Genomic DNA, 22,406 nt, shown 5'->3' with positions numbered 1-22,406 from the left:
CATTCAATGCATTCTACCCGCCTATTCGCCAATAACAGCCACTGGTGAACCCTTGATTTGGACTGTCGACCCTTCGAGCTTTGACCAAGATAAAAAATCACATTCCTTGCAGAAAGCACAATATCAGCTGAAATAATTTAGGATGTTGTGTTCCTTGTGAGTTGCGCGAAAGCTTCGAGAGTTTGTTGGCTTTGTTTCATCGAAAGGGCGCTCGTAGAGTCCACTGGTAGATTTTTGATAGCTTCTAGAGCAGCACACGACAAAAGTGGGACAGAATTGATCATAAAACTCTCATGGTAGGAGGTTAACACAGTAGCATATAGTCTAGACATGATCACCGGCACGACCGGCACCTGCTAAAATTCGGACTCCGTGCTTTGCCTCCGAGATCGACCAGTCTTACTCGTCAAACACTCAACTTATCTCAGACGTAGTAAAGACTGGTTACGAGTCTACTCAGAGTGTCCATTTTCTGGATGTCCTCGTCAGGATCGGAATAGACGTTCGGGTCGTGCGAGATAGCCCTGTCAAAGGGTGATCAGCACACATTTATCCTAGAATGCACATCGTTACTGTGGGTACCAGTGGGTTTTTTATTTTATTTTAAAATCCAATTTTTGTCCCATTGGGGTAAAGTACCCTATGTAGGACATTTCTAGCTAGGAAAAGGGGGACACCTGTGTCCCCCACTGCGTCTCCTACTCTGCAAATGCCCCAAAGGAGGGGTGACCTCCAATGGTCTGCCGTTCCTGCTGGCCATTTTAGATGCACGAGTCTGCTACTCTGCGGGCTGTGTTGATACTTGTCGTTTTGAGGTGTGGCCTTTTGTGTGATATGGATAGACATGTACTTGGAATGCTGGGGCATTCGTCATATGGAGGGAGTGAATAGAGAGCAGAGGAAAAATAAGTGGTAAGATGGATCTAGCGCAATGTGCTGCTGAAAGGTCCTGTTCTGTACCGTGTTTCTCTTTAATGAAATTTCTTTGGGTCCGTCTACCTCTGACTTCTTCTTCTGACTGAACTCCATTTGGGCCGTCTGGCGGCTCCTGTTGCCCTGCTTCGGCGAGTATGATGGGAGGTTGTACCTTGGCTGCTTGCGCGAGTGACGTGTTTTTAGTTCTGCAAATATAATGATCGTTATCTGTGTTCTTTAGCGAGTGGGAGGGGGGACTTCACCGAATGTCACTTTCAGTCTTCCTGTGCCATTTACATATCGGATGAGTGCATCTGTGGCTTTAGCGTTTGATAGGAGGAAGGTGATGGATGATGCTTGTCATTTGAGGGCGTTAGTTAGGATATGTCGTTCTCGTGCATAATGTGGACATGACAGAAGATAATGTTGGACTGTCTCTTGAACATTTTCGCAATGGGGGCAGTCTGGAGTTGCGCTTTTTCCAATTCGGTGCAGGTGTTGGTTGAGCGAGATGTGACGGGTACGTAGCCATATCATTAGGCTTATGTGTCATTTCGGCAGATGCTGAACTAGGGAGATGAATGACTTGCCGGGAGCAGCAAGTTTGGGGTCTATACGTGTGGTGTGGGCAAAGCATGGGGAGAGTGACCATAGTCTGCCCCAATGTTTTGAGGATTCTTGTCGCTGGGCTTGCTTCAGCGCAGATAGACTGCTGGGTAGAACTCCTTTCCTAAGGTACGGTGGGAGGTGGCATGTGGCACTGTTTGCTCCATGACTCTCAGCTGCTTTCTTTGCTTCCTCGTCAGCCTTCTCATTGCCTCCAACCCCGTTGTGTCCTGAGATCCAGTGAACATTTACTTTGAAGTTGTGGTCGCGACTATCTTTCTTTAGCTTGATGAGTAGTCTATGAAAATGATCTATCAGGTAGTGACCGGGTTTGGTGGAGAAGAGTTCACCGCATCTAATTGTTGCTTGATTGTCTACGAAGATAGTGATGGGGTAAGTGAGGTCATCCTCTGTAGAGATGAGTTGGGCTGCTAGCGTTAAGCTGACTGCCTCGGCTTCGAAAACTGTGTGATCGTCAGTGGTTCCCAGATGATATCGTAAAATTCGTGGGTGTTGCTGTCCCTTTCTATACAAAACTGCTGCTGCTCCTACTTTCTCGTCGATTCCAGAGCCGTCGCAGTATACCTTTATGTTGTTCTCATTTGCGTTGTGGTCTTCTATTGCTTGTTCTCTTGTTTTGGCGATGTGGGTGGTGTATGGGTTCTTGTCATTTGGCGGGCATCTACTATGGGTGATGGATTCGATAGAGGAGATATCAATTTGGGTAGCATGGAGGAGCTGGTGGAGTGATGAACGGTGGCATTTGACATATCTCTTTGCTGCTTTGCGGACTGGTGCATGCAATGGGTGGGATTCTGGGTGTGCTGCTAATTGTAGTGTTGCTTGATAGCAGAGATTCTGCATGCGATGTTCCAGCGGTGGGAGTCTTGCGTGTACTTCTAATGAGTTGTTAGCTGTGGAACACATTGCACCTGTGATACTTAGCATGGCGAGTCTTTGCACTCTTCCCAGACGTCTGACTACACCGATAGAACCTGTTTGTGGGGCATCGTTAGTTCCTATGAACAGAGGGCAGAACCAAAGGTCGACCACGTAGAGCATTTTCGGTAGAGCTACAGAGAAGTACAATTGCCTCATTAGTGAAAGTGGGATACCAGTAGACGTGGATGAGAGACGACGGAGCTGCATAATGTAGGCTGTGCCTTTTGCAATGGAGTAGGTGATGTGTTCTTGCCATCTTAGCGATTGGTCCAGGATGACTCCTAAGAATTTGTGTGTGGTGGTAGGCGTGATCGTAATTCCTCGTGTGGTCATGGGTGGGCGGTCTTTTGCTGTATTCATCGAGAAGTCCATTAGTGCGAATTTAGAGGTTTTGAACTTGGAGTTGTGAGCTAAGGCCCAGTCGTATCCCCCTCCACTTCTTTCCAACATGTCCTTCAGAGTAATGTGCATTTCATGGAAGCTTTTCCCAATTGCGATGAATGCCGTATCGTCTACGAATGCTAATGTGCGCTCCAATTTTGCGCGTCCTTTGGCTATATCGACTAGGTCAGAATCCTATATTACGTAGAGGATCATTGAGAGCGGATCTCCTTGACCAATGCCATTGGTGATCGGGATCCAGTCTGATAGGTGTCCGTCGAATTTCAATTGGGTGTGTCTGTTTGTGAGGAGTCGTTTAGTAAATCCTATCAAGGGCTCTGGGAGTCTGCAGGTGCAGCATGTTATGTAGCAATTCGGTCAGTTACAGCAGTTTGGGAAGGCTCCCTCGATGTCCAGGAATAATGCTGATACTACCTTATGTTGTCGCCATGCGTCCTTGATAGTGGCCTCGAGTAGGTGGAGGGAGTCCGTGGTTGATCGACCTGGTTGGCCACTGAAGTGGGTGTTCGGGAGGAGTTCATGATGTTCTAACAGATATGTCATCTGATCAGCAACTATGGCAGTTAGCAGCTTGCATGTTGTGTTGAGGAGAGCGATCGGCCTGTAAGCTTTGGTAATTGAGTAGTCTGACTTACCTGGCTTGCGTAATACGACTGTCGTGAAGTTGTGCCATGGATCGAAGTACGTTTTGAGTGTGAATACTGCCCTGAAGAGGTGGAGGAGATATGGTTCAAGTAGTCTAGCACAGCTTTTGAATATGACGTTGCAGATACCATCCGGCCCCAGTGCTTTATATGGGCTTAGCTTTGATATACTGCGCTGGAGTTGTTCTATGTTTAGGGGTGCCAGCAATGGGACTGCCTCTGGATATTCGAAGTCTTCTGGTACTGAGGATGTTGCTGGTGGCTTGGGGAAAAAAGCTTCCACTAGAGCTGCAGCTTTTTTCTTCGTTAGTATCAGCCGTGCTACCATCTGAGCATTTGAAGGGTAGGGATTCTTGTTGGGCCTCCATCCGTGGCTGAGGCTGTGAGGTACTTGTTGGCAGTCCAGATGTCGTTGCCCTGAGATGTCCTCCAGCCATTCTATCCAATGGTCTTTCTTGGTGCGCTTGATTGCTTCGGTATATTGATTTTGTTTGATGCGGTGTTCCTCGTGGCTGTAGTGTTGTGCGAAGTCCCTGTTATGATATGATAAGTGACTTAATTTCGCGACTTCACGGCGCATCATGGTGAGGTCCTTTGTCCACCATCTTTTCGAGTGTGGGTTGGGTTTCGAGTGTGGGACTACCCATTGGATGACTTGTTGGATGGTGGATGTGAGATTGAGCGCTGCGGTCTGAAATTCATTGTTAGTAACTATCGGTTGAGCGGCTGGGATCTTATCCAGTTCAATTTCCAGTTGTTTGTTGAATTCCTCCCAGTCCGTCTCCCTGAAGTTGTGCTTGACTTCGGTGGTGGCTTGGGGAATGGTTAGTTCGATTATACTGAGAATGGGGACATGGTCAGTCGCTGGACCTCTTAGTGCAGGGTTAGTGTAACAACTGATGAACGATTCGCCGGTGTGGTCAGTACAGAAGACGTTATCTGGCCTTGTCCAGTTTTTTGAGCTCGAGGACTGGAGAGTTGGTAGACCTTTAGGTAGCATCATTATCATACCGTAGTCTGCAATAAGATCGAGAAGGGGTTGTGCTGCATTGAGGTATCGGTTGGTGAATAGTTGCATGTTCCGGTCTTCGTCCCAGAGAGGGTGGTGTCTGTTGAAGTCGCCTACCCATATCATGTGGTCAGTCTGCAGTTGGGTCGTAGTTGTGCGATTTCGCGTTCGAGGAATGTGGCCAGTGTTTCTTGAGTCTTTGTTTTGATGCAGTCATTGTAGATATTGAATATTGTGCATCGCCTGAAGGGTCCTCGAAGTTGAATGACTACTACGTCAGGGGAAGGGAAGGGAATTTGCTGCCATGAGTTCGTATCAATCGTTTTGGAGATTAGAGTTACTGCCCGCGATGTGGTTTCTGGGGAGGAGAAGTGTGTTGTAGGGTATATAGCATGGAAGTATGGCAAGGAGATCGTGTTTTTCATGTTGTTGATGTGCGGTTCTTGTATTGCTAGAATGTCCCATTTTCGTGCGATAGGGCCGTTAAGTAGGGAGTGTTGAGCTAGGTGGGAGGCATTAAGGTTTTGTTGCCATATGCGAAGACCTGTCGTTGTCTCATTCGGTTGTTCAATCATTGGTAGGGGTAGGCGAGTGTTGTTTGTCGGTACTTGAGGGGGAGGGGGAGTTTTGATGTTGTGAGGGTGTTGATGGGGTTAATGAGGGTGTTCTTTTCCGTGGTGCTTGCGAGGGATGCTCGATTCCCCAGTTCATATGTTCCAGTCCTAAGTTTGTGTTTATTGGGATTGAGTTTGATCCTGTGGGGGTGAACACTCGTGGGCGAGTGCGGGTGAATTGTGTGTGTGCGCCGCGAGTAGGCATTCCGTGGGAGCGATTGGTTGTGTATGGGAGGTTGGTCTGTCGGAGGTTTGATTGTTCGTTGTTGGGTGGTTGTTCAATTGGTTTGTGGTATGGGGCTGGTTTGGGGGGCAGTAAAACCTGTGTCCATTCATCATTAGTAGGGAAGTAAGGCATTGAGTTTTTGGGGAGCTTAGCGTCAATTCCTGCGCATCTGTTTTCAAATTCAGGACAGTTTCTGTTCCAGCTCGCATGGTCATGCAAGTTGCAACTGACGCAGTAGAATGTTTGGTAGGCTTCACATTCGTTTGTCTGGTGATTCTTGCCGCAGGTATCTTTTGTTGCTTTGCAGTCTCTGGCTATATGGCCCCATAGTTGGCATTTGACGCATCGGACGGGTTCACGTTTGTCTTTGCGAGGATGAAGTTTTTCTTGTCCGATATAGATGCTGTCTCGGAGTGTGGTATTTGCTGCTTCTGGATTGGTGAAGTGGAAGATTGCGTGGGCGACTCTTTGACCTGGTGCTCTGCGAATTTTTGGTTTGATCCATCCCACTGCCTCAATGGAACCTGTTGGTAGGTCATTCTCTGCTTCTACTGTGCGTCTCCACTCTGCGTCTTCAACATTCGAGCTTGTTGGGAGGAATGGTATTATGATGGAGAAGTGTCGTTCCTTGATGTTCGCTGGGGAGTCGAGTGCTCCAGTGATCTTGATCCTGTTTTCTGGCATGTGGATCCATTTTGCTGCTTCCGCTGTTGTAAGTTCGATGATGAGTGCGCCGTTTCTGATTCGAGTGATGGCCTTGATTTGTAGATCTGGGGAGTCTTCGGTTTGTGCTGCTGAGAGGGCCTGTTCCATCTTCTTGGCGATGTCAGTAGAGCTGTCGGTGGGGTCATATAGTTTATTGCCTATGACGGGGTCGAGGAGGATCTGTCATTCTTTGATGGCTGCTCTGGTTAGGGCTGCCGAAATTGGAGTTTGAGTTTGGGTGTTCTGTTGTACTGCCGCGCTGTATGATTTTGCTATGTTGGGTTGGTTGGTTGTCGAACAGTCCAGTTTGTCTTTGAGTGTTTTGGATATTGAATTAATGCTGGTTTGCATAGCATTGAGAGAGGGGGTTAGTGTGTCTATGGTGTTTTTTACTTCCTTGATAGTGTTGAGTATGGTGTCGGCTGTGTTTTCAGCTTTAGTTGCGGCTGCTGAGGAGTTGTCCGAGTTGACTTGGGTGTTGCTTGTCATCGTGGTCCCCAATTGAGTGATGTCTTCTGCGTTTTTCTTTAGGGATTCTGAGGCTGTGAGCATAGCCGCTACTTGAGGCGATATGGCAGCTATGACATGGTCTGTTAGTTTGGCAGAGAGGGTTTCGATGATTTCCTGTATTTTCGTGTTAGTTGGGTCTGGGATGTCTGCTTGGTCGTTGTCTAGTAAGCAGGAGATCACCCTTAGTCCTTCAATGACGATTGGTGGGATGCCTGGGTATTGGGTAATGTGAAGTATGGTCAGTAAGAGATTCGCGTGTGTGAATGGCTCGCCTGCTTGGCGAAATGGGGATTTTTCTAAGAATGCTTTTCCACTGTTTTTGTCTTTTACATCGAATTCCTGGTTCATTATCTCCTCCTTCGTTAGTATTAATGAGACTGTATTGCGACCAGAGGTCCTGGTTTTGGCTATAGGTGTAGGAGCGCGGGAAACCATGTTTCCTGACCCTCGACCTTTCCCTGTAGCCATTTGGAGTATTACTGTCGAACTGACTGTATGAGAGTAGTTCGGCGCGTTAAACTAGTAGATAGGAAGCAGCTATGGCGTCAGTGACGCCGTTATGCGCTGTTAAGCGCGATGTTGAAAACTAGTTTTCGGGGTCCTATCTGGGGTGCCACTTGGTAATAAGCCAAGAAGCGATTGGTACCAGTGGTTGCCAAGGACAATAGCGCCCTCTGGTTGCCCTCTGGTATACAAATGTCCTTCTGCTCAAATAATGGATCAGTTGAGGAATCACGCCAAAGCACAACCAACCAAGTTCAAGTTCAAGACCGTTCTTGGCTCCTGCGTCCTGAATAGTACTGCAGCAGCTACACTCCTCGCTCTCCAAATCAACAAATGATTCTGACCAGCGATCCCTGTGCATGAGCTCTGCTCCATCGCAATTTTCGTTCTCGACCAGTCATCATCCGAATGGAAATATCTAGCCCCTTCGATCCGCTATCAGTACTAGTGTGTGCGCACCCTTACCCGCGCCATGTTGGATTGTGCAAGCTCAGCTCAGTCAGCGCTCTTTATCTAGACCGAGCTTGACGACAATGTGTCTGCTGCTTGGGACTGTCTCTTTGCACAATCCCTTCAACCCTTCCTTCAAGTTAGCTCCCAGAAGTAGCATCGCAGGGAGTATTGTGTCGTTCAGATCAATAATCTATCTTCGTTTGCCATCTGGGTTATTAATAAGGTCGGAGCTGTCTAGGTGAACTCCGTTTCGGAGGTTTCGGAGCTCATGGCGTTCGCCTCCAAACTATATTGATGCAGACAAGTCACTCATACAGCCCAGTGAACGATAAGGCATTACCACTTCTCAACTTCTCACTCAACTAGGTTCCTCGGACTCCACACCAGTCGAATCCTTGCTTTACGCTTCTGAAGGACAGGCATAAGATTATCGCACTCAACTGTAGGTCTTCTTATTAATATTGTCCGGCATCAGTAATTCCTAGATTCCGTCGAGGATCAACCACGACTGTGTTCCATGCTCTTTTTATGGCACCCACATTATTTGACGACTCCACGATGTCCACGCTTCCGTCATCCTCTCCGATCCTCTTCGTTTTCTCCTCCGATTAATCGTAAGTCCATCAACTTTATCTTTAGGCCGATTTCTTACTTGAAAGTGCATACTGGACTTGGAAAGAAGAGGTTTGATCTCATCGATGCATTCAACCACGCATAAGTTATAATAAAAATCGAGGGAAGATTGCCATTTCGAAGATTACTCAGACATTGTCGCTGTCCTTACGAACCTCGCAATGTTCGGCATAACTTTGGCTTGGTGGGCTATATTTGACCTATCTCGAATCATTTGGTGGTTACGAAATGACCCCGACGATAGCAAGGTTGTCTGAAAGGACGGAGAGAACGACGAGCTAACAGTACGCGGTCCCGTGATTTTCGTCACGATGCGGCGGGAACATCCTGTAGCTAATTTTGTGGTTCGTAACACATCTGTGATGTTATTATCTAAAACTTTGGAGTACAACCCGTGCAGCTTAGTCTGTGCATGTGAGCTCCCAGTACTCTGATGCATACATGTTCCAGCTATATATATGATTCTGGTCTACTTATCTTGTTGTAGAGTCTTCTTTAAAATTCTGATATCATACACGATCTGGCATGATATAGTGTAATGGCATCTATAATACATACACCATGGGGGCAGCAAGGGTAGTAATACCGCACTCAATAACTTGGAGCTGTGTCGATACGGAGGTAAATCAGATTCATTCAGCGGGACAGTGTATGTGACACTAGTACAGTACAGAACGACAAAGTATCATAAGTAAGCAACAGCAGAGCGAGAGACTGAAAATACAGCAAATGGGATAATATAGCGAATCGGGTCTCTGACTACACACCTAAGTGAACAAATACAATCTGCTGTTCCAGTGGAATATCATTGCATCGCAGTTTCTTCACAGCCTGGTGCAACGCCATTGCAGCGCGCGTGCAGTCCAATCTCCTTGAATCATCGATCAGGGTGTCGTAAAAACCAGATACAACCTCCCGTGCGACCTCATCCTTGACAGACCACATGGAACCAATCACACCGCAAAATCCGGAGAATTGCATTGCCGCAGCGAGATGGTTCGATTCATCTGGACTCTTCTCATCACCCACAGTAGTCTGGCAAGCCGACAGGAATGCAAACTGCGGGTTCTGCCAGTTGGATCGGATGATGGCCGTGATCATCAAAGGCCCATCACGCATTGCGAAGGAAGATTCAAATGGTTGTCGTCGATTAGACATTCCATGGCAGGCCAGGTGAAGCCACTGCTTATGGTTCAGGGCGTCAAATGCACCCTTGACCGTTGCGTCGCTGTCCTCGAGCCGCGTGAAGGACGATACGAAGGGCGCGAGACGCTAGGTGACAACGGCTAGCTCGGCAGTTACACATTCAAGTGGCTTCCCTCCATCGGGGATTCCTTGACCAATGGCAACAAAATGTCGCGGGGACGCATGTCGAGAAACCTACCGTCTTGCACGAATAAGTGTCGCCAAAGTGGGAGTATACGAGGATATGCAGATGTGAGACAGACTGTCTCTCTTCTTCTGGTAAGCACCTGCTGCATGCAGAGGAAGCAGCGTGAACTCAGCAGCGGGACACCGCCAGATACGCGAACCGGGGCGAATATTGGATACCCTAAGGGCTTGTACTATGGGGCCAACGACGCCATGCCCAAGTTTACGAAGGATGCTGACAAGCTTGAGTTGAGTATCAAGAGAACCAAATTCTTTTGAAAGAGACTGAAACTCGATTTGGATGACCAGGGGGACAGAGGAGTAATGCATCCCGCTGGAATTCAATGGCCTCATCGAGGTCAGACGTGATGCCACGCTGCTGGAATATATCTCCAAGGCTGAGTTGAGAGATAAGGATCGAATAAAATGGCCTGGAGGACAAAAACTGCAACCCAGCTCGATACACTGAGTTAGTGATGCTGTAAAAGGTCTCGCATTGAGCGCAAGACGGAGTGAGATCAGAGTCAATACACACTTGGCGAGCTGAAACTGCAGTACTGGCACACCGAGGACCCGCTACTCGAGAGGAATGATACGGTGAGTGCTCAGCGATACCAGGAATTTAACGGCGAACTGGAAGGCCACAGTGAGAATCAGATCGAGGCTCTGTTGCCACTGAGGACTCATCACTGTTGTTGATTACATAACGTCGTCTATGCACCGTTTGTAGTCAGCCAATAAAAGATCGTTTATCGTTTATTGTAGTCAGCCATCGTTTATCGTTTATAGTAATTACTCCCACCTTAAGAGTAGCGCCTCAGTCATCGCAGGCGTCTGATATATGGCTGTACAACGCAACCACCCATATACAAATTGGATCCCTTCCGGCATTGCATTCGCCATTGGCTTTCATGATCAAGCGCAGTCCCAGTGACACAATACTAGATTCCTACTATGAAAATAAAACTCGTTACCATATTTACGTATACAGACTCTATACAGACATTTTCCGAAATCAATTAACAATCTAATGTTAGTGTAGTTCTTACGGCGGCATTATATCATCCTAGAGTACAATCATACCTCATAGCGGCGCACCCGGAGGGGTACACTACATCCAACCTCAGTGCTTCCAACCACGCTCGGTCTTGGTAAAAGCCCTAAACTCTTCACGATCTGCACATCAGCCCCATCTGCCATCTCAAACACGAAGTGTCGCACAAGGATGAACAGCACAGTCTGGGAAGAGATGACACCCAGTTAAAACGAATTAAGACCAATGCCCTTGCGCAACTGCTTACCTTGAACTGTGTCAACGCAAACAGCCTCCCCGGGCACATCCGCGAGCCATTGCCGAAGGTCATCAGATGACGATAGCCATGCGGAACATCTCCAGCCCCATGCGTACCTTCGTCCTCTTTGAGCCATCGGGAAGGTTTGAACACCTTTGCGTCAGGCCCCCACATGCTAACCGAGCGATTGAGTGCGGCCAGCGGGATCACGACCTCTGTCCCTTTCGCAATGCATATATGGTCGGTCAATTTACCGTCAGCTGTGAGCAGGGGCTCGCCGAGCGGGATGACATCATCTTCCGTAACCTGTCATAGGTTAGTTCGAATGTTTGTATTGATTTCTGTCGAATACGAACCGCTCGAGGGACTTCTACAACTGGTGAGTGGAGGCGAAGAACTTCATTCACCACAGCGTTCAAGTAGGGAAGCTTATTCGTGAGGTCGTCGTACGAGGGGGTTGACCCGAACCCTAGACACTCGTCACGAAACTTCGTTTGGATGTCTGGATTCCGCCCGAGTTCTATAAAAGCCCACTGTGGAATTTAGAAACGCAGTTGGAGCGATAAGTAGCTTAAAACTTACTGTAAGGCTGACTGATAAAATGTAAGGAATGGTGAGTATACGGGTCTTTTGCCAAACGAATATTTATTACCTGCCGTGGTCTCAAAGGCGCCAAGAAGTAGAATCCGTGCCTGACGGAGATGGTGATTAGTGCCGTATCGTTCAGAAGAACTCGATGATTTGTATACCTCGTCTAGTACCTCTTGCTGAGTCAGTCCTACGGTCTCACCAGATTCTTCCGCTTTCACTACAAAACAATTGTAGCGTTCGCAATTTTGGAGAAAAAGGACAAACTCACAGAGCAAACCCAAACATGATTTATCCCTCCCGTCAGTGCCGCCAGTCTCTTTTTCCTTGCGCCTCCGCGATAACATCTCCTGACATATTCCGCAACGGTCAGGTGCAACTTCTGGGAGAACTTTGTGCGAGGCCACGGTAGCTCATGATGGAAGGAAATGTTTGTCCGAGGATAAACAAGCTGTTGGAAGGGTCGACGGATGCGCTAAACGCATTCAGGACGTGCTCGACGTCGGAGCCATTTCCATCGAGTGCGCCGAAGTCATGGGACAGAATGCCTATGCCTGCATGTCGAGTCTACGGGTGTTTGGATTACGGCAGCCTGGAGAGGAAGGGATATACATACGAGATGTGATTCATCCTACATAATGTCTGAGTGCGCGAGCAAAAATTTTGGAGAAAACAAATACCATTGTTGAACATCAATTACAGCGCAATCGGTCCCTGTTTGATTCGATCTCAGCGTCCCAAGCCATCACTGCCTGTGCCTATTAAGTGCAGCGACGAGTGAACGACGAATGCCTCACCTTGTGGGCGACATCTTGGAAGATAGAAGTCAAGCTGCGAACAGCAGCTGCGTTAAAAGTAGGGTTGATTCTTGCGTTGCCTTATAAAAGATGGATTTAGTTCGGCACGACCTGAAGGTCAGACTAAATCTTACCTTCTGTGACTTTCACCATCAGCCCCCATCACTCCTCTCCCTATCTATCAGTCGCAGAAGCAATTATTATCTTGGAGCTGTGACAGAAGGCAAAGGACATACTGCAATTGGAAGGATGATCTTGTTAAACGGAGTATGGTGATATAACGATGTGTCCTGGCATAGAAGTGAGAGATTGGCTTTTGGGTCCCATAGCATGAGCCTATATTTTCCCAAGGCGTGGCGGGATCTTGTACACTGGTCCGTACTCCTCGAGCCCAGGGTTCGTATCAGTTCATTAGTAATGTTGGAATCTACCACTGTTTTGGCGAGGCCAAAGGACCAAACTTGTACCCTGAGGTCCTCGTATGCGTGTCGTTCGTTTGTGTTTGGCGACGCACTCGCCGAAGATAGAGGTGTCGCCAGTATAAGGACTAAGATGCATGTTGTTAAGACTGGCAGGGGCCGTGTGAAGCAGATGGTCCTTGGAGGCAAGCCAAATGTCCATGCTTCAATAGTTAGTTTGCGACAAACTCATAGTTGTGAATGGGGATCAGTAACCGCTTAAATACTTTTTGTGCAGTGACTTCGTGTTGCCTACTATGCAGTCCTGATCCGAATTTCGGACGCGAATTTTTGTAAAGGGGCTGCTCGACATATGATGTAAGACCAAGCCCTACCGCCGGGACTATGGCGCTCCAAAAAAAACAGATCAATCTGTCAAATCGTGGCAATGCGTCAAAAATATCCTTGCGACGGAGTACGTAAATGATAGTTACACACTCATGGTTCTTATTGTGAAGAATCCATGTTGTTGTACTGACAAGCATTGAAGGGTGGGTCGTATTCAAAAGCACCAACCAGTGACCACCGTGCCATAGAACGTCACTGTTGCAGGACTAACTTCGAATTTGACTCATTGATGACCCTCGAATCCACAGCTGGCAATCGCCCTAGCGAGATGAGAATTACGCCACTTGAACAGATCATAGTAGTAGGATGAAATTTCCTAGACCGGGACTTGAAGCGAGAAGAGGCAGAGCGAGCAGCGGCGATTGGTGCTCGGCCGGATCACTAACTGAGAGGCACAAAGAAGGTCCTACAGTCTGCCAAGCTATTCCTCATAGAAGACTAGAAAATATACTTGGTTAGTGGACATTGAGGTATTACTACTTACTCGCCCTGCTAGCAGATACTTCGGAAGAATTTCATTATTATTAAAGTCGGGCTGTTGGGTAGGCTGTAGTTTTCGGTGTCAGGCCATGTTGCCCACTTTGAGCGGTCCGAGGACTATTTTTCCCGTCTCCCTCTTCCACACGCATACCGTTTTGTCCCATGATGTGATTCGAAGCCCATGATCGAAAATGAAAGGACCGACTGTATATGAGCTTGAAATTTGTGTGGTGAACGATCATGCGACGCACACATTTCGGAAATGAACGTTGCGTAAATATCCAAAGTAGGATCCCGTAAGCGAGGTCTGCAACTCAGAGGCTTGACTTATACAACGTCGCCACCAAACTACGAGTCTTAGGCACTACTGGTTTTTTGTAGTCCTTTACGTAGCACCCATCTATCAAACCGCCCCGTGTTTCGATATAGAAAGGGTAAGCATATAATTAAGCTTCACTACTACTAAATATTTACTAGCACTATTGGTATCCGTTCTAAAATTCCCTTATACGGTATTTACTTTGCAGGTGCCTCGCCGGCATCAGCCCGAGGCTCTTCTAGACGTCCATCTGAAAAGTCTCAAGAAAAGTCTCAGCTGCAGTCCTTAATATCGCTCGTGCGATATCGTAAATTTCATGTTGTCAATATACAACACGTCCTATAACTATCTTGTCTCGAACACATTCCCTTTCGAACTCTTTATCAGCCTTACATAGATAGACATCATGCTTTACCACTGTTGAAACATTCGACGAGCTGCAATGGCAAGACAAGAAGGCGAAGTCCATCAAGGTCAATGATGTCAATTACGAACCCGAGTAAGCTCCGACTGGTAAATGAAGCAAACATTGTTCCACGTACGTTAGCCCCTAGTCGACGAATCATCGTCCAGCTTCATATACATAGTCGGTACAATTGTTTACCTCTACCAGCCTAAACTAGTACCCGTGATCGGATCATGTATAATGTAAACGATATGGTAGTACTAGACCTGACATTTGCATCATGCATTAACTTCGAAAATGTAGTTTTAGAAACGTACTAACGAGTACACATATATCTCGCGTGTGAACGACACCCCGCACTTCTCAGGATCAAACCAACACCCCAGAACTCCTCACAATCCCCCTCCAGCTCTTCCAAACATAACTCGCAAACAAAGCCGTCTCGTCCAAAGCCTTTCCCGCATGCTCAGCATTCTCGAGGAGCGAATCCAAGAATGCCGGTGCTGTCTTTGGGGAAGTCAGTTGGTGAAGTTCGGCGGCGAGGTAGATGGCGGAGATGGTTGCTCGGCGGGTGTACCAAGATGACTGGTGGGGGTGGAATTGGTTGTAGATTAGTTAAACACACGTGAAAAAAAAGTGTCAAACCTCTTGCGCATCGCTACGAGCGATCCAGCACGCTTGGTTAGATACTTGAGCAGCGTGTTTGATTATCGGCGCAGGGTCCACCGGGAGCAGAGGTAGAGGTAATAAGGGAGACGAAGCGAGGAGTGCAAACGCCTAAAGCACCAAGCATAAGTAATTTGCGGGACAGCGAAAAACAACCATCAACTAGATAATCTTTAACGAATAAAATATCAATTACCTCTGGAAGGTGCTCCAGCACTGGTTCGTTGCTCTTTAGCCTTGCCTTCAACACATCTCCCATTCCCATCTTTTCTGTCGCCTCTTCCTTCATCCTACGCCTGGAATCATCAAGCCACGCATGCACGAGCGTCCTACATGCATCGTTTCCTGGGCCAAACAGCGCAGTCACGCTCGCGTCTGGGAGAGGATTAGCTAGTGGTGTGGGTAGGGATAACGCCGACAAGGACAGCGCTTCTCGGGTGAATCCATGGGCTTTGACGAGCGGAAGGGCAAGCTTTAAGAGTTTGGCACTAGAATGGATCTGTGTTAGAGCTTTAGCGTTTAGCCACAAAGTTCTCGACCAAACCTGGTGGCGGTCATCTCATAAGAATATCAAGCACGTGACTGCAGGGATGAACGTATAGATGGCCAAATATGAAAATTCAAAATTCAAAAGTATAAACGACGTGTAAGATCTCTGAATGCCGTTCCTTCTGATAAGGTGGCATATAAGTCTTTGGACACTTATGCATACCTATTACCAACAAGTTTGCGAGGTTTGCTTTGATTCCGGACGTTTGATTGGATTCGGAGGACGTTTTTGTTTCATTGGTAGTTGAGCCATCGAGGAACCTATAGCTAGTTACCATATGACGATCGCCTCGATGACTACTTTATTCACGAATCTCTTCGCCTGCATTAACTGCGAAGTCACAGAGCGCATTGTAAACTTGATAAACAATAAATAAATTTAGCTTCAACCTACTAGTTCCTTCCTGAATTCAGCTCGAACACTCAGAGACTTGCATGCTTGCGAGACTGTCTAGTGAGCTAACGCCACTTAGTGCAAGTGAGTCGTGAAATATAAGTACAGTAACATGGATACCAAAAAAAAGATCACTCGTTCTCTGCACAGTCCCAACAAGTGTTAATCATGCTGAGCATTTCTCGTCATACACGCGCTCCTCGAAAACCATTGAAGTCATGCCAGTTGCTACATCTGAGTCGGTCACAAGCCTAGCGCGATACTCTCGAACACCAAGGACCAGGCGTGGTCCCAGCACAAACTTCCCCGCCAGTGAGCAAATTTGAAGAAAACCAATATAAATGTGATATTTCGTGGAATATAGTTCCTATAGGATGATGAGCCGTGCACATACGCAGTGTTCAGTGAAAGATTGGCATACCAGTGGGGTTTTCGGAAACAGATAAGCAAGGTTGAAGCAAGAAATGGGAATAAAGCTAGCATCGACAAAACTTCAGCAGTCAAGAGAATCACATTCACATCATGAGCTCACCTCGCAAAGTAAAGCACATGAGTTTTAATCAACACCGTGAAACAGCCCCCGATAAAACCTCCTGCCGATGAGCGCCGTAATTCACGGAAGTGTATCGTAGCGATCCAGACTGCGAAACACAGTGTGACAACCTCCCATACAGTGGCCAGTACCCAAGTCATGGAATACAGGAGTACGCTGTCTCCTCCAAAGCTAATGTTGCACTGATACATGCCAGAGAGAACGACTACCTCTGGTATTTGTCAATGAGCCTGGTGCACCTGTATTTCGCCCGCAATCAAACTTACCCCTTGAAACATTCTTCATTATTATTCCCGCGAGCACGACGTTGGCGACGTTGACAATAAGGAAGATGACAACAAGAAATGTCAGCAGGTTTCTGGATCGCTGATACATGGCATGTAAACGAGCAATCATCATGACTTGTGCAATGTTTCAGTCAATTCAATACCACGGAAGTATTGCAACAGCGCAGCTTACTGCCCAGTATAGCATTTGTGATGACACACATCCAATCTAGTGCGAGGTACCCACCAGGGCCTGATAAATTCAGTAACGTTATGGAAGATCGTACGCCTGAATAAAAACTCACAGCTATGGCAATCATTAGGTTGAACTAAGAATTCGGTCAAGAAGCTAACTCACCACTACATGGGAGTGCAGATGATTGATCAGGAATGCAGGCATAGAAACAGAATACTCACCGCAGCTGTCGCTGGAATAAACACTGTATGTTGCCGGTCAGAAGAAATGAAAACAGCGTGTGCAAAGAGACATACGCAATACTCTGGTGCTGATCATGAGAGATGACAGATTAGCACAACACCAATTGCTTAACCTTCCCAACATACACGGAATATATTAGTCCAACATAGCGCACCTAGGATCATTTCAAGTCAACACAACTTGCCCGCCACACTGATAACACAAACTACATACACCCATATATGATGCCGTCATGAGGGACCAAGGTCTATCCTGCCGCGAATGATTAGTTGCGTTTTCACGTCGTGCTATTGATGCTCACACAGATCAATTCCACCTATGTAAGCATTCTTAGTCAGATGGCTGCTTCAGTAATATCATCGACCCACCTCTTGACCCAATGTAAGTGCTGGAAACGCCATGAGGATATCAGTGCCTTTCATCATGCTTGGTCGTGCTCACTCCAATCATACATCAACCCAACAGCGGAGGCGACTGCAAAACCGCAGCCAAAGTCAGATTGACACATCACCATCATTAGACTCGTTCTCCACGAACCTGCAAAGTAGCTGTCGACACGACTCGTCTTGATGAACGGTCCTAAAAAGAGAATATTTGAGACCGAGGTCATGGTAGTAGAAGAATGAGCAAACTAGAGTGAAGACCTTGGTTAACGTATCGTTTATGCTGGATACAATACCGTTATCCGGCGCTGGACCGCCGAAGCGAGATTGAGAAATGATTGTCCCAGTCTTGATTTGGTGAGGTAAGTGTTTCAGGATGAAAGTGAATATACAGTCCGACATCCAGCATTATGCCAGTGGTCTGACCCGACGCCACACTGAACATCCTAGCGCCTTCGGGAATTCTGAAATCTCGATTTAGTCGTGAGGTGTGATTAAATATTATTTGAGTCCCACCAGTTTAGATGTCAGCAAGGTGACCGATGGAGGTATTGAATCTGGTCCGGGACAAACATAGAGTGGTTGACTCAAGCCGCGTTGCGGCAGACAGGCTTTAGTTGGTTCCACCCTGCGTCATACATATAGTACTCTCGTCCTCCGATCTGTTCAAGCCTGAGTGATCTTACGTGTACCTTCTCGCTCTCGTCTGCCTCAGTCACCATCGGGCTAAGAGGAATTGAAAGCAGATCCGAAGACAGCCGTCACGAATATGAAATTATGATCATGGCAAGGGGACGAGGTTTTGGGGTCGCAAAATAGTTCCGTCTGCCAGGCCTCTCGCCAAATTTTCACCCTGCCACCCCCGTCTCATACTGCCCGGGCCCCTAAGCATTGTACTACGGCCCACACGTGAGCGTCGATTCACCAAGCTAAGTGACACGAAATACACGTATCTCTCTTTGACGCAGCTGGTAAGCTCCGTCATAAAATACCTTCTTTTAGACCCATGTCTCGCAAGAAGCACCGTCAATATATCGCATTCCACTATTGCAACTCAAAGTCAGGATTTCACTTCGCTCTCATAAGAAGGTATGGGAATAAGAAAGGTGCTCGACGCAAAGCTACCCGCACACGAACCGTTGGTCGTGCAGGCAGGGCGTATACATGTACCGGTCGTGCAGGATGATGCGCAATGGGATTGCCTAGTATAGATGATCGAAGCATAAGCTGCGTTGCGAGCCAAAAATGGGACTTCAGCATGATCCTAGAATTCACAAATGAATGGATGACAATATGCAAGCACCGGTTCGAGGCATCTAGTCCTTCCCAGCTTTTACGCACGACTCTCTATGGTGAGTGAACGGCCGACTGCTTGTATTGTAAATCTACGACTGGAAACCGCGTATAGGGTAAGGGGTAAAAAAAAATCACTCAGGTTTACTGAGCTTAGCACAACCCTCTAAACCTGTAAATCTAGATAGAACGGCATCAGGATCTGGGTCCTGGGCGTTGGGCTGCTGGCGTTCTCCTGAGCTCGACGACCGTTTAAGGCGAAGATAGTGATAGTATCGCTCGTCGGCATCTCTTTTAAGCACCAAAAAACAGTCCACCAGGAAATCCCATGTGACTCCGTCTATGTCCGATTCGGAGGGTGCGGAAGCCGTCATATTATTGAGAAAGAACAAAATTTCCTTGCCGCATGCCACAGCACCTAAGGTTGCCCACTCGTCCAATGGGCACAATCTCCGTGGTAGGACTCCATTCTCGCAACGCAAGGAAATCCAGGCGAAGCACCACATGAACGACTCCAGATCATGACGATATAGGTGTTTGACTTCACCTCATTGACCCTCACTCACTGAAGATCGAGCGCCATGAACGGCACCGTGCCCGTGCGCTCATTGCCCCGAGAACCTGAGTCATTCGCCAACGAGGATAGATCGTAGTCGTTCAAAACGCCTATCCGCTTACCGTCTTTCCAGTACCACATCAGATTTCCAGGGCTGACATCTCGATGATAGACCCTGTCCTTCCAAACAGTAAGGTGACCTGCATGCTATGTCGACAAGGAGACACGTGAATTCGGTGAAACACGTACATGAGATACACTGACGCCAGACATCAAAAAGCTCTTTTCCCTGAAGCTTCGTGATAGGGAGGAGCTTGCTGAATACAAGAATATAGAGCACACGACCTCCCGTAGTGGGTTCAGGAACACCGAGCGCTTCTTGAACGGCGGACGTGGGATTCATGAACTGGTGGTGCCAGAGCAGCTGGGGAATATGATCTTTGATAGTATCGTGCACCTCAGCAATCTCTTTAACCTTGTCCGAGATGTCCGGCTCGCTGGTGCGAGTCGCCTCTCCCCAAAAAATCTTGACCACCATCCCATCCTGGAAGATACCGTATTTCTTCGTGAGCGTTTCGCTGGTGATAGGAACCACATTGGTGGCCCGTCCTTGCAGACCGTAGTGCGTCACTCTTTCATCGTGACTGGTGTGAAGCAGCAGATCCACCTCTCCAAGTTTTTCATCCTTGATTTTAAATTCATGGCATCGCTTCCCCTCAACCTGAACTGGGAGGAATTCTTTGTCTCGGTCCCAATGGTGAAGATCGAATCGTTGTAGAGCATACAAAGGCACCATGAATCGAGGCTGTCCTTATATCTGGTCGACCAGTGTGGTGCAAATGTGGTAAACATGTGGTGAACCATCTATCAATCTGATCATTCTGATGTGTTATGTGGGCTGATGTGACCTACGAGTCTGTTCGGCCACCATTATTTGCGCAAGTTAGAATTTGGTTCTGGCTTTGCTAATCGTCGGAGCTTGAACAAGATGTCACGCTCCGATAACGCTTACCGTATGCCTTATCCTACTATCAATACAATGCCTCTTGATCCTGATTACGACGAGGACGCTAACGAGGACGAATACGACCTTGTGGAGGCAGAGGATATGGACAACGATGCAGAGGAGAGTGATAAGAAGTATCTGGCATGCATCATGCAGATGGCCATGCATGCTACATCAGGAAAGCCCCAACTTACTTAATCTTGCTTAATCAACTTAGCCACATTTGTTTCCTCTCTCATGCATCATCTACCTAGTAAATTTTGTATTTTTTTAGTGTAACCTGTAACAAAATATGTATGCTAATACGACTGAACAACTTTTTCCTGAATATGTCAAATTTGAATTTCTAGCAAAGTAGGCTAAGTCACTAAGTACGACTTAAGTCTGTTTAAGGCAAGCTTAAGTAAGTTGGGGTTTTCCTGATGTATGCACATGGTCATTACAGTCCTCAACGCAACAACTACCGCGCTCGAAGCTTACTCAAACACCTACTACGACAAAGAGCCGTATCATACCTCCGCTTTGTCGGGGACTGCATGGGTCACCGAACTTCTCACTGGACACCCTGAACGCATCAGATGCGAGCTCGGGGTCCACAAGCACGTTTTCTATGTGCTCATCAATCTCCTTCGGCAAGCAGGATGCAGAGATTCCAGGCATGTACTGCTAGAAGAGCAGCTTGCTATATTTCTCTATGCGTCTGTCACGGGTCTCTCGATTCGCCATCTTGGTGAACGCTTTCAGCGGTCCAATGAAACAATATCAAAGTACGTATATTGTTGCTGTCCTGGTATCAAGCTTATGTTCTTTCAGGTATTTTAAACGGGTTCTTTTCGCATTCTCCTCGCCACTGATATATACGACATACGTCCGCCTGCCCGACGTAGATAGCCCTCCTCCCCCCGAAATCACGAAAAACCCGAAGTTCTTCCCGTTCTTTGTTGACACTATCGGAGCCATTGACGGTACACACATTGCATGCCATCCTTTTGGTGAAGATCGGCATGCCGCTCGGGATCGCAAGGGGAACTTCTCTCAAAACTGCCTTGCGGCATGTTCATTCAACCTTTCGTTTACCTACATGTTGAGCGGTTGGGAGGGGTCAGCTGCAGATGCTCGTGTCTATCACGATGCTCGTACTACTGATTTCAATATCCCTGAGGGAAAGTATTATCTTGCGGTCGCTGGATTTGGCTCGTGCGATGAGCTTCTGGTCCCGTTTCGGGGCGTGCGTTATCATCTTGCAGAGTGGGGTCGTGCTAATACTTTGTATGATGTGTTCTGCTAGTACCATTCATACTTATGTTCACATCATTACATAGGCCTTGTAATCGCAAAGAACTTTTCAATTTGCGTCATGCAATGCTTCGAAATGCTGTTGAGCGCATTTTTGGTGTCATCAAGCGCTGATTTCATATCCTTCTCCTCCCGCCAGAGTACAAAATGGACATTCAAGCGCGCATTCCTCCTGCCTTGTGTCTCGTGCACAACATTATTCGAGTTCACGATCTAAACGACATGATGGACTATCGTAATGTGTTAGATGCGCACATTCTCACTGACACTGGAAACCTTGCTAACGGTCCTCCTACTGAGCACGCACGCACTCGTGCGAGCCTCCGTCGTGACCAGATTGCTAGTAAGATGTGGGAGGCCTACAACAGGGAAAGGATTCAGAGGGGGGAGCAGGCAATCATAGAACCACTAGTACTGTAGTTGCGTTAATACCATAGCCATTCGGACCCTCATTGATGACTATGATCCAAAGTATCTCTGTCAAATGATGACATTGTTGTCAGATCAAGACCGGACCCTTATCAATGACTATGATCCATAGAAATAGTGATATTGCTTTGCTACTACAAGTACAATACAAGAGAACACGACACGACAAGAATACATGTAACACTACTTTGAATGCTGCTCTAAAAACAACCACCGAAGACTATCTACCTCAATAGCAAGATAAATATCAATGATAGCGATGTCGGCCTGAAATTTATTCAAGATATTGAGTAGTTGTACGTCCTCTAGACCCTCACTCTGCAACTTTTTCACCGCCTTCTGCCTGCGCAAAGG

General features: G+C 47.3%; 6 protein-coding genes across 6 annotated transcripts; all 6 read right to left on the bottom strand.

Annotated features, from left to right (window-relative positions):
* Nucleotides 1-8,922: 8,922 nt before the first annotated feature.
* F5147DRAFT_703738 (CHAT domain-containing protein) lies at nucleotides 8,923-9,387 on the bottom strand (the record flags this gene model as incomplete). The annotated part of the gene is made up of 1 exon (XM_041437862.1): nucleotides 8,923-9,387. The coding sequence occupies exon 1, from the start codon at nucleotides 9,319-9,321 to the stop codon at nucleotides 8,923-8,925; it is 399 nt and encodes a 132-aa protein (XP_041291027.1). The 5' UTR covers nucleotides 9,322-9,387.
* A 292-nt stretch (nucleotides 9,388-9,679) lies between these two features.
* F5147DRAFT_762066 (uncharacterized protein) lies at nucleotides 9,680-10,220 on the bottom strand (the record flags this gene model as incomplete). The annotated part of the gene is made up of 2 exons (XM_041440566.1): nucleotides 10,070-10,220; nucleotides 9,680-10,013 (listed from the first exon to the last, which is right to left on the bottom strand). A coding segment is annotated over exon 2 (207 nt), but the record flags the coding sequence as incomplete, so codon positions are not given.
* A 106-nt stretch (nucleotides 10,221-10,326) lies between these two features.
* Nucleotides 10,327-12,832, bottom strand: F5147DRAFT_654380 (cytochrome P450; the record flags this gene model as incomplete). The annotated part of the gene is made up of 12 exons (XM_041433865.1): nucleotides 10,327-10,440; nucleotides 10,618-10,773; nucleotides 10,836-11,132; nucleotides 11,183-11,359; nucleotides 11,409-11,419; nucleotides 11,479-11,634; nucleotides 11,807-11,981; nucleotides 12,031-12,045; nucleotides 12,212-12,281; nucleotides 12,346-12,389; nucleotides 12,448-12,679; nucleotides 12,726-12,832. 12 exons carry the CDS (start codon nucleotides 12,830-12,832, stop codon nucleotides 10,327-10,329), a joined length of 1,554 nt encoding a protein of 517 aa, XP_041291025.1.
* Nucleotides 12,833-14,260: 1,428 nt separating this feature from the next.
* On the bottom strand, nucleotides 14,261-15,458 carry F5147DRAFT_703729 (uncharacterized protein). The gene is made up of 4 exons (XM_041437861.1): nucleotides 15,433-15,458; nucleotides 15,085-15,376; nucleotides 14,868-14,999; nucleotides 14,261-14,807 (listed from the first exon to the last, which is right to left on the bottom strand). The coding sequence occupies exons 1-4, from the start codon at nucleotides 15,444-15,446 to the stop codon at nucleotides 14,592-14,594; spliced, it is 654 nt and encodes a 217-aa protein (XP_041291024.1). The 5' UTR covers nucleotides 15,447-15,458; the 3' UTR covers nucleotides 14,261-14,591.
* Nucleotides 15,459-18,822: 3,364 nt separating this feature from the next.
* On the bottom strand, nucleotides 18,823-19,429 carry F5147DRAFT_615058 (uncharacterized protein). Its single transcript, XM_041432515.1, has one exon. The coding sequence runs from the start codon at nucleotides 19,269-19,271 to the stop codon at nucleotides 18,900-18,902; it is 372 nt and encodes a 123-aa protein (XP_041291023.1). The 5' UTR covers nucleotides 19,272-19,429; the 3' UTR covers nucleotides 18,823-18,899.
* F5147DRAFT_263091 (uncharacterized protein) lies at nucleotides 19,309-20,229 on the bottom strand. Its single transcript, XM_041428923.1, has 2 exons — nucleotides 19,571-20,229; nucleotides 19,309-19,521 (listed from the first exon to the last, which is right to left on the bottom strand). The coding sequence occupies exons 1-2, from the start codon at nucleotides 20,115-20,117 to the stop codon at nucleotides 19,328-19,330; spliced, it is 741 nt and encodes a 246-aa protein (XP_041291022.1). The 5' UTR covers nucleotides 20,118-20,229; the 3' UTR covers nucleotides 19,309-19,327.
* Nucleotides 20,230-22,406: the final 2,177 nt, after the last annotated feature.

Source organism: Suillus discolor, assembly GCF_016758755.1.
Source record: "Suillus discolor strain FC423 chromosome Unknown F5147scaffold_40, whole genome shotgun sequence".
NCBI lineage: Eukaryota > Fungi > Basidiomycota > Agaricomycetes > Boletales > Suillaceae > Suillus > Suillus discolor.
Note: the sequence above shows the minus strand (reverse complement) of the source record. Positions and strands in the feature narration are given on the sequence as shown.